This window comes from Chiloscyllium plagiosum, unplaced genomic scaffold, assembly GCF_037043375.1.
Source record: "Chiloscyllium plagiosum isolate Xiang-an unplaced genomic scaffold, Cpla_swu_hap1 HiC_scaffold_10, whole genome shotgun sequence".
NCBI lineage: Eukaryota > Metazoa > Chordata > Chondrichthyes > Orectolobiformes > Hemiscylliidae > Chiloscyllium > Chiloscyllium plagiosum.
The window spans coordinates 90786212-90797657 of record NW_028270148.1 but is presented as its reverse complement, the minus strand read 5'-3'; the positions used below and the strand labels follow the sequence as shown (position 1 = coordinate 90797657).

Below are 11446 nucleotides of genomic sequence, written 5' to 3'. Positions count from 1 at the left end.
TTGGGCTCCTACAGCATGGAGTTGACCTTGACTGAATGTTGGCAGATTCCAAGGTCCACGACTATGTGCTGAGGAATGCAGTAAAGCTTAGGGCAGCTGCAGACAATACACACGGGGTAAGACCACGGTCTGAGGTCTTCCTGAAGAAGGTCAATGGGGATTTGTTCATTATTGGACCCTCCTTGTGCCTCAATATGTGCAAATATAATCGTGTATGTGTAAAAGATGCCTTTGGCTTGTTGGGATAGTGTCAAATTCAAATGACGTGATACTGCACAGAGCCAAACTGTATTTGTGACAATGTATATATACAAAGAGTTTTTTTATGAATAAAGTATATTTTTGAAATTAAAATAGAAGTGCTGGTTTTACAAAGGAGTGTGGAGAGTTGAACACTGTCCCTGGAGCCCTGCTCTCTGCACCTATGTGGCTGCCTTAACAAGCTGGGGCCTAAGTTGCTCTCCAGTTGTGTTGCTCGGTGCCACCCCTCTCTATATAAGGCCTTCAGCCCAGGATCTCCCCACACACATTCTCCCTGTGTCTGGGCAGGTTTTGTCTGGGTGCTCTGGTTTCCTCCCACAGTCCAAAGATGTGCAGGTTAGGTGAATTGGCCATGCTCAATTGCCTGTAGTGTTCTGGGATGTGTAGATTAGGTGCACTAGTCAAGGGAAATGTAAAGTAACAGGATAGGGGAATGGGTCTGTGCGGGATTGTCTTCGGAGGGCTGGAGTGGACTTCTTCCATGCTGTAGGGATTCTATGATAAAACATTCCCAAAGATATTCTGTCAATTCAATCATTTTGTAACATCACAGCCTTTTTATAGAAATGGTCATTCTTAGAGAGTCTCTATTTGCAGAAATGCAATTGTATTTAGTGTACTGGTTGGCTTGCTGTAGTTTTTTTGGATTAGATTTCCAACAGTGTGGAAACAGGCCCTTCGGCCCAACTAGTCCACACCGACCCTCCGAAGATTAACCCACCCAGGCTCATTTCCCTCTGACTAGTTCACCTAACACTATGGGCAATTTAGCATGGCCGATTCACCTGACCTGCACATCTTTGGACTGTGGGAGGAAACTGGAGCACCCGGAGGAAACCCACGCAGACACGGGGAGAATGTGCAAACTCCACACAGACAGTCCAAGGCTGGAATCGAACCTGGGACCCTGGTACTGTGAGGCAGCAGTCCCAAATTTGTAAAATTTCAAAAATATTCTTTATTGATAAAGAACACCTTTATAGAAATATATATATATATACATTGTCACTGAAGCAGTTTGATTCTGTACAGTAGCATATGAAGAAACAACCAAACTTTAGAGTTTGACTCTAACCAACGAACAAACCAAAGGCTTTTCTTAGCCTGCTGTGGTTACAAGACCTCTAGCTCTCCTGTAAGTGCCTTTGTGGTGCGGTGAAACGCACATCTGTGCTTTTCATCATCTCCTTACTTAAACCTTTTCTCTAATAATGAAACATCTGTTCCATTTGGGAAACAATTCAGTTGCTAAATATTAAACAGGTTCCTGAAACTGATAACATTGTAATGTTCCGGCTCACCTGCACTTTAACTATTCATCACGACAAGCTGTCATATAGAATAAGCCAATCAATAACCAAACACAAGCAGCCACATGTGTGGCATAATCTAATGCAAAGTAGTCTGATGCACTCCACCCAATGAGCAAATAATCAAATAAAGATTGCTGTTCCTGCTTTCTGTTGAGTCATTCCATTTTGTGGCATGAAGCATGGGTTTCGACTGGCAGAGTCACTGGGTCCTTTTCAACACTTTTCTCATTTTAGTCTCTGCCTTGGAAGAGCAATTAGGACCTGAACCCATTAATCCGAATAATAAGGATGTCCAGAGCGCCTTAGATTTTGCCGTGGAATCGTTCAACAGATTCTCGACGGATGATCATCTCTTCAAAGTCACTCGGGTGGTGTCAGCACAAGTGAAGGTAATTAAACAGGGATTCTGAATACTTTAACAGTTAGCTGAAATTGGGTTGCAATGGGGACAGGGCAGATGACGAAGGTAATACCTCTGACTCTATCAGTCCTGGAAAAGGTCGTACAGACACCACTTTGACTCCATTACGTCTACAAAGTTCATGTGGCTCTCACCCCATCTGCAGGTGGGAAATGAACCTTATTTTGCTCCCCCTCCCCCACTACACCGTCTCAGAAAACCTGGGTGCGCTCCTGTTGGGCAAAGAGAATCTTGTAATTAAGGAATTCAAAATGTTTGCAGTGCTTTCTTTTGCATCTTTCATATGTGGCCCCATCTCTGTTTTCAAATCCCTTCGATACCTTGCCCCTCCTTATCTCTACACAATCCTCTCCACAGCTCCATAATCCTCCAAGATATCTGTGCTATTTCTGAATTCCTGATGTTAATTCTCTGCTCCCTTTGTGCCTCCAGCTGCCAAGGCCTTAAGCTCTGAAACTTGTGCCCTGAAATTCTGTAGCTTTCCACACACGCTGGTTTTGGTTTTAAAAATGTTCATCAAAACCTTTGCCTTTGTTGAGGATTTTGAACATCTTGCCTGATCTCTCCTTGGGGTTCAGTGTCATATTTTGTTTGATCAATCTGAAGCACATTGGAACATTTTAATGTCCTAAAGAGCAGTAAATATAAATTGTCATTGCCAACCAAATTGGTTGGGAAAATGGTGGCTCACACACAGAGTTCGAAATATCTGGTTGCCATGACACTCCACGGCCTATGATGTCATGACATCCTTGAGACCTTATGATGCAAGGTGGTTCTAATCCCAGTGACACTGGCAAATGACAGCACCCACTGGCAGAAATCCTCCAGGATATTGAGCTTAAACTTCGTGGATGTCGAGAAGGTGGGCAATTCGGGAGGCTAAGGTGTCTGGGTCCCAGAGCAGTGATGACGGAGTATACCCAGAGTGTAGGTGAGTGAGGGGGAACGTCAGCAGGTCCCAGCCAGGGCTTGGACAGTGGGAGCCATGGGATATCGTTTTGAAGAGATAATTGTTCACCCTTTTGCCCAACCCAAACTGGAAGTGCCATGTCAACACAATTTAAATCATCTGCTTACATGGAACATCACTGAACACGCCTTCAAGCTTTTGAAGATGTGGTACCAGTGCCCCAGCTGGTTGCTTGGAGATTTGCAGAACCTTTGTGTAAGGGTCTCCTGCATAGTGGTGGTCCCCAGCACTTTCCTTGACAGAATCTTCCAGAGAAGAGTGGGCCTTAAAGAGGGGAGATCAGTGCAATAGGGGAAGGCAATGGTGTAGTGGTAATATCACTGGATTAGCAATCCTTTCGGGACATTGTTCAAATCCCTCAATGGCAAATGGTGAAATGTAAAGTTAAGGTGACTACAGTGGTTAGTGCTGCTGCCTCACAATGCCAGGGTCCTGGGTTTAATTTCAGCCTTGGGTGACTGTGTGAGCTTCCATTGGGTGCTCCATTTCCCTCCCACATTCCAAAGATGTGCAGGTTAGGTGGATTGGCCATGCTACATTGCCCAAAGTGTCCAGGGATGTGCAACCTAGATGGATTAGCCACACAGGGCTACAGGGATAGGGTAGGGGGTGGGTCTGAGTGGGAGACTCTCAGGAGGGTCAGTGCAGACTTGATTGGACAAATAGCCTCTCTCTGCAGTGTAAGGATTCTGTGAATGCATTGGAGGAGGAGGAGGGAGATGCAGAGAAATGTCCAAGCTGAGGAACGAGGAGACTAGAATCAGCTCCGGATCAGGTTCTTATTACAATGGTGTGCATCCCACATCTGATCCAAGCATGGGCGGCACGGTGGCACAGTGGTTAGCACTGCTGCCTCACAGCGCTCGAGACCCGGGTTCGATTCCCGCCTCAAGCGACTGACTGTGTGGAGTTTGCACGTTCTCCCCGTGTCTGCGTGGGTTTCCTCCGGGTGCTCCGGTTTCCTCCCACAGTCCAAAGATGTGCAGGTCAGGTGAATTGGACATGCTAAATTGCCCGTAGTGTTAGGTAAGGGGTAAATGTAGGGGTATGGGTGGGTTGCGCTTCGGCGGGGCGGTGTGGACTTGTAGGGCCGAAGGACCTGTTTCCACACTGTAAGTAATCTAAATCTATCTATCTCTCACCTGAGCACACTCACTGCGGACTTCACTTTGTCCTGATTGTGGGAATGTGTCTGTGGAACACAAGAGCCTGAATTGTTCCATTCTTACCAGCAGTGTATGGGACCCATCTCTCCAGCAGGCTCCGTGACCCCAGCTTCCCTTCACATTTGTCCTTTTTCCAGTTGATGAATGGAAGCTCACACGCTGACAAACAATTCAAATGTTATCAATAAATCAGAAACTGCACAGTCACCCATGAAACTAAGTGAAAAGTCTGATGTGGTGGCCCTCACTCTTAGCCACATCCACATGATGCCATCCCCTCACAAACTCAGATAATGTGGAGGTAGCCTGCTTGCACTTGAGGCTGAGATGCTTGTGGCAGTCATCAGTTATTGAACTCTGCAAATAAAGGTGACAGAGTGCACTGCCCACCTTCTGACTGTGTGTTAATGCCTGGGCTCTGCACAACTATTTCCTGGCACATGATCCAGGCTGAGGCTAACTTCATGTTGAGCCAGTCTTCACAAGCAGCCTGTCAGTTCAGTCTTCCTGTTCCCATATGTGTGTGAACAGGATCAGAATTGAGTGTGAGCACACGTACAGTGACTGGGAATTACTACTTTGCCAACTTCCAATATATCCCTCACCTGATTTACAGCTATAATTTAGTATTGCAGGACATGGAGGGTAGTAGACATGGTTCACAGACTGCAACCGAGTGATTTTCACAAAATGAATGTGGTTTATGCTTGTATTTTGCTAGGATATCGGTGGACTGTTGTACTTTCTGGAAGCTGACCTGGGAAGGACACAGTGCAAAAAAGGAACAAACAAAGCATTAATATCTTGCTTTGTTGTCAATACTCCAGGAAACTCTGAGGTAAGAGAAACTCTCTGTGTGGAGGAAGTGGACCATTACATCTTCTTGAGGATTTGGTGATTGGGGGTAACATGGGCTGAGCATCAGACCTAGATGAGAAATCGAAGCAGGAAAGAATTTCCCTGTGTAATGAAGCTCCAGATTTCCTCTCATGCTATATACATAAGAAAACATGGGAAAATGGGTAGCAAAGAGAAATGCATATACATAAATAAATACAAGTAAAAGCACAGTACTGTGGATGCTGGAAATTTGGAATATGAACAGAAAGTGCAGGAGAAACACAGCTGGTCTGTCAGCATCTGTGGAGAGAAAGAGAGAGGCAGGAGGCAGGCGGCAGGCCTGTCTGTCTGTTACACAAAGTACCTTCACTACAACTGCAAAATGACTGTGCAAATATCATGGCTGGATGGTCCAGCTTGTCTGCTCCACTGCATTAACACCTAGCTGCCCTGTGCAAATAGTTTCAGAAGAAACGGCATTACATCAAGTGGAAGCTAGATTTGGAGCGGTAAAGTATTCCGAATCAATTCATCACAAACATAGGGAGAGGCCAGGAAATTTGTGTTCCAGCGTAACTCCCTGCAAAGCGCTCATTCTTACAGGGTTTTGGGTAGGTAGGGAGATGTATTGCCCATCGCTCCACTCTGCATTACAAATGTCAATTTCAAACCAACTAACTCACAACAAAACCAATAATATAATATAACGTGCTAAGGATGATGAAGGAAATGGGAGTTCTGTCCCTCGGTGGAATTCTACTCTCAAGTAGCTCCTGCAGTGTCAGAGCTGAATTGTAGATGCTGCTGGGACTGCAAGAGCAGGTACAGGGAAACTTAAGTGTGAAAGCAGCAAGAGACAGGGGAGCCTGGAGAGAGGGGCACGCAATGGGTTTTGGATGCCAAATGAGAAGGCATGAAGAGGAGGTTATAAACTTTGGGGCTTACCATGATTGAAACAGAGTGCCTCCGATATGATGTACCCATCTTCCTGCTTTTTAACCTAATGTTTTTAAAAAAACCGATTTCATACTCTGTCTTGTCTGTCCATCCCAGTGGCCTAATGGCATAAATGCTATAATATTCTGACCAGTTGGTTTTGGTAGAGCAGGAGAAACTCCGACTCATTCCCAGGCTAAATAAAAAAAAATAATTTCCATTCTGGAGTAAGAAGTGAAAGACTGACCCACCAACCAGTCTGCTGGTTTTAATAAAATCACTGTTAACCTAATGATGATGGCTTTTCCCTTTCTTTTTCATTTCAGCATCGCTTTTGCCACTTTAAAGTGTTGAATACTTTTTGGCGCAATGAAAAATACCTTCTCAAAAGTAACTGCAACCCTGTTAACAGATAGGAGGTGGACAATGTGTGTTCCTTGTCACACCTGGACTCAACTTCAGAAACCTTACTAATTTCACCAGCAGACCTATAGCGCACCTTCAATTAACGTCTCACATTAAGCTATACATCTATCTATGACTGTTCTTAATTTTGATTTCTTATTTTCAATATCTACACTTGTTATTACTCTGATTCAATTTACGGATATCTCACAGTTTACCATGATGTGTACAGATCACCTGTTTTAGAATATGTTTTAGAGAATAATCTTTAGTTTTTGGGAATTAAAGTTTTAACTGTAGAAAAATATATTATTAACTGTTGAAATAAATCTCTGATGCAAATACTACATGCCTGAATTTATTACACTTGAAGAGTAGTCTGTGTTTATTTTGCAATGCCAGAGTCTATAGTGAAAGAACGTGGAAGAGGCATTATACCTGCCTTTGGTCATATCCTTTGCTTCAACAAAAATGTACCTATGTCAGATTGCAATGGAACCAGGGAACCTGGGGAAAGGATTATAAAGCTTGATAAACATTGTATATTATTCTTGTGTGTGGAATCCAAGAATAGCATGCAGATTTGACTCTCCTCCAGAGGTCATCTACGGAATCCTTTAATTATTTCAAGTACATTATCCTGTAATCTTCTATCCTCAATGAACCACAATCCAGCCAATGCAAACTGTCCTCATTAAGTAGCCCCTTTAGCTCTGGTATCATTGAGGAAATGCTGCATTGTAATCCTCAAAAACAGATATATTCTCATGAAGAGCAGTGCCCAGGGCTGAACTCCGTTGAAAAGCGCAAGTTAGAGTTTTACAGTACATAAGGAGGTAGAGTTTTACAGTACATAAGGAGGTCACATCTGCACCAGCTTCCCAAGAAAACTACCCAGCTACTTCCACTCTCCAGCCCTCAAACCTTATCCTTTTCAAAACCTTCAATGGAATCTGCCTCCATCACTCTCCCAGGCAATGCATTCTCATCCTAACCACTGTCTGGGTAAAGAGATTTCTCCTCATCTCAGTCCTAGCTCTCTAGCTGACATGCTAATTGGTGGAAACAGAATGACCTTCTTCAGCCTATAAAAATTGTTTGTTTCTGACGGCCAATCCCAGTGATCTAGGAAGATGAAGAAAGCTCCACTTTTCAACTGCAGGACTTCACTCGCGTGTGTAATAAGAAGCCATGTTGAGGACCAAAGATTTGCAACTGCTGGACAGGTGGCAGCAATGACGAATGATTATGAGCTGATCCATAAAATTGAACTGTTCTTCTCTCACTCTTATAAATTTGAAATGGGTAGAAAATGAAAGGAAGGCAACTAGTCAAGATAAGGAATGGATAGCTGGGAATATTCGAAGGTCTCCTCTTCAGACCAGTAGGGAAGGTACTGAGAGTGGAAGTCAGAACGATTCTGTTATAACAAGGTGGGACACATACATTCAGAATGCCAATGGTTTTTGAGGGGAAATCGTCGGATTTAGTGAAACTTGTTAGAAAGTGTTGAATAGAGAAGTTCCTAAAGATTACAGCATTAACTTTGTTGAGACCAGAATTAAACATTATTGAAGAAGGGGAACATAGGTAGATGGCAGCTATAAAGAGCTTTTAGCTGGAAAGAAGATAATGCTTTTTTTTCTTCAAAGGAACTATCAAAGCCAATAATTATATTAAGGGACTATTCTGTAAAAGGATGTAATTTTCACTGCAGAGAGTTCGTTGACCTTAAGAAATAGGAGCAGGAGTAGGCCATCTGACCCTTTGTGTCTGCTCCGCCATTCAATAAGATCATGGCTGATCTTCTTGTGGCCTCAGCTCCACTTACCCGCCCTCTCACCATAACCCTTAATTCCTTTACTGTTCAAAAATCTATCTACCTTTGCCTTAAAAACATTCAACGAGGCAGCCTCAACTGTTTTGCTGGGCAGGGAATTCCATAGATCCACAACCCTTTGGGTGAAGAAGTTTGTCTTCAACTCATCTAAATCTGTTCCCCCATATTCTGAGGCTATGCCCCCTAGTTCTAGTTTCACCTGCCAGTGGAAACAATCTCCCTGCTTCTCTCTTATCTCTTCTCTTCATAATTTTGTATGTTTCTATGTGATCTCCCCACATTCTTATAAATTCCAATTCGTATAGTACTAGTCTACTCAATCTATCCTCATTAGCCAACCCTCTCAACTCTGGAATCAACCTAGTGAACCTCCTCTGCACTCCCTCCAGTGCCAGTACATCCTTTCCCAAGTAAGGAGACCAAAAGTGTACACAGTACTCAAGGTGTGGCCTCACCCTATACAGCTGCAGCATAGCCTCACTATTTTTAAACCGCATCCCTTCAGCAATTAAGGACAATATTCTATTTGCCTTCTTAGTTACCTGCTGCATCTGCAAACAAGTTTTTTGTGAAGCCAAAATGTTGGTGAATTGGATAGGTGGAGAGTATATCCCAGTTCCATTGCACAAAGTCGAATTGGGATGCAACTAGTTATTGGGACTAGTGGTAGTCAGGGGACTACCTCAAGCAAATGTTAGAGTTGTTAAAACTGTATTTAAGAATGAGTATAGTCGATCCTGAGTTAGCGCACACAGCTCACATGGAAACTGAGACTGAAGGGGTTCCAGAGTATTATTGCATTTAAAACAGATGAGGTAGCTGACCTGTGGATGTAGAATGGATGCCTGTTCATCAAATAATGCTACTGCTCAGATATCATAAGGAGTCATTGTGAGTAGCACATGAAAAGGAATGCGGGAAACGCAGGTTGCAATAAGTAGGTATTCTGTTTGGGCAAGACTTCAGAAGGTGTGCGTGCTGTCGGGTAAATCCTAAGTAAATGTTAAGTGGAATGCGAACCTCAACATGTAATCAAACCAGCATCTTCAATACCCAAACCAGTCTTTGAAGAACCATTCAATCGAGTGTTACTAGATTCGATAGAACCATTATGGATAATGAGACTAGGTCACCAGTATGGCCTTACAATGATGGACATGGTAACCCAATTTCCCGAAACTATTCCTTCAAGGAAAGCCACAGCCAGAATAGTAATAGAAAAGTTCAATTCGTTTTTACTGATATGGTGTAAATTGAGATACAATCTGATCATGGTCTAACTTTGCCAAGAAAACATCATCCTTTTCACTAAAAAACAATTGAAGTCAACTGCATTTCATCTACAAACATAGGGAGCTTTGGGGAGGTATCATCAGATCCTCAAAATCATGATTAAATCATATTGTCATGAATATCCACTGAATTGGGGCAAATAATTTGTGTTCTTACTATTTGCTACCAGAGATTTCCTGAATGAATCTACAAGGTTTATCGCCTATTTGAATTATCTAAAGCTATTAAGTAGGGCCTGCTTAGAAACAACCTGCTCAGTGATGCCCAGTCTGGGTTCTGCCAGGGCCACTCAGCTCCTGACCTCATTACAGCCTTGGTTCAAACATGGACAAAACCGCTGAATTCCAGAGGCGAGAGTGAGAGTGATAGCCCTTGACATGAAATGTTTAACCAAATGTGGCATCAAGGAGCCTGAACAAAACTGGAATTAATGGGTATCGGTTTCAAACTGGCTAGAGTCATACCTGGCACATGGGAAGTTGTGGCTGTGGTTCTTGGAGGTCAGTCACTTCAGCTCCAGGATACCTTTGCAGAAAAAGTGGTTTTGGGGTTCCTGTTGGTGCTTCAACACTTTGAAGTCTATGTCCGACACAGTAATAAGGAAACACTTATTTACACTGATCATAATCCACTGGCCTTCACTGAAAGTTTAAAACTTGGAATGCAATTGAGATAGAGTCTTTTGTTTCGACCATTCAAAATGAATTGACAATGCTGAGAAAGAAAATATTCTAACATTAGGGTTAGATTCCTTGCCCTGAGTGTAAAATGTTGGGGTACTTTAAAAATTTGAGAAATGCTAAGATTTAATGATGCGGGGGGAGAAAGGGTGGCCTTATTTTAAGGATGGAGCTATGTAAAGACTACATCTTTCCATTTTTCTGTACTTTTAAATGTGGACTGATATGGAAAAAAAAATGATCCTAAAACCCAAAGATTGTGTAAAGCATGACTGCATTATTAAAATCAAATTACCCAGCATTCTGTGTGCTCAAGCAGTGGGGCAAGTTACTACAGATGAACTGGAGCCAGGGGCTTTGGACAAACTGGGATTCAGTTGGCAGCAAGTAGCTGATTGGTCAGTTGTTGACAATAAATGCCTTCTGCCTGCCAACAACAATGTGATTGGTTCCCAGGTAGCTGAAAAGCTCATGTGTGTGATGTTTGGTCAAAAGCCATTGGACTTCTGATAAGGAAGTAGCTGTTCTTTTCTCTGCAGTAAAAAAAAGCACTTCAAACCTGAAGAAAGCTAATTTATTTCCCCTTTTCAGTTGTTGTGAATTGTGGCTTTCGACAAAGCGATCAGAGACTTTTATAAGTTTGAACCAATCGTTCGGCGCCTCCTGGAAACAAGTGAAAGTACATTGGAGCAGGATGATCAAAAAGCAGCAAGTTTTGACAAGCCAAAGGATTCATTTCAGTGAATCCTGTGGACAGGGGCCATTTTGACCAGACTTTCCTTCTACCTACTACATCCATGTCTTATTTTGTGTCTGTCTTTATTTGTCTTTGTGTCTTCTGCTTCTTAGCAGACAAAATATAAATTCAACTTCAGATTATCCTGGTTTGGAACTATATGGGTGCTCCTTCACTGTCATTAGGCCAAAAATTTGGAACTTGCTGTGGGTGTATGGACTTCAAGAAAGCAACTCAATACCACCATGTCAACGACAATTAGGGATATCAAATGAATGTTGGTTTTGCTGGCAATGACCAAGTAAAAATAAATCTGCCACCATCAGTCATGTGGTCTGCAAAATCTGCTTATACTGCAAGAACAGTTTTGTATCTTGAATTGGCTGTTTGTTATATGCTATGGACCAGACCAGAACCTCTCAATACATTTTAATAAAAGTATCCTCAACCCTAAGTTTTCATTTTTTGTAAAGGCAGATGTATAGTGGATATTCCAAGAGGGATGCATCTGGTCAAATCACTCAGCTTTAAACAAAACAGAACTTATATAAATACTACAGATGAAACATGAATCAAAGAAAA

General features: G+C 42.7%; 1 protein-coding gene across 1 annotated transcript; it reads left to right on the top strand.

Annotated features, from left to right (window-relative positions):
- Positions 1-1734: 1734 nt before the first annotated feature.
- On the top strand, positions 1735-6662 carry LOC122553241 (cystatin-like). Its single transcript, XM_043696826.2, has 3 exons — positions 1735-1963; positions 4856-4972; positions 6237-6662. Exons 1-3 carry the CDS (start codon positions 1754-1756, stop codon positions 6324-6326), a joined length of 417 nt encoding a protein of 138 aa, XP_043552761.1. The 5' UTR covers positions 1735-1753; the 3' UTR covers positions 6327-6662.
- Positions 6663-11446: the final 4784 nt, after the last annotated feature.

Excerpts from the sequence above, each read along its gene's own strand:
- LOC122553241 (XM_043696826.2), top strand. The coding sequence starts at position 1,754 with ATGGGTTTCGACTGGCAGAGTCACTGGGTCCTTTTCAACACTTTTCTC. Across the intron at positions 1,964-4,855 it reads TGGTGTCAGCACAAGTGAAG|GATATCGGTGGACTGTTGTA; the intron begins GTAATTAAACAG and ends GTATTTTGCTAG. Across the intron at positions 4,973-6,236 it reads ATACTCCAGGAAACTCTGAG|CATCGCTTTTGCCACTTTAA; the intron begins GTAAGAGAAACT and ends TTTTCATTTCAG.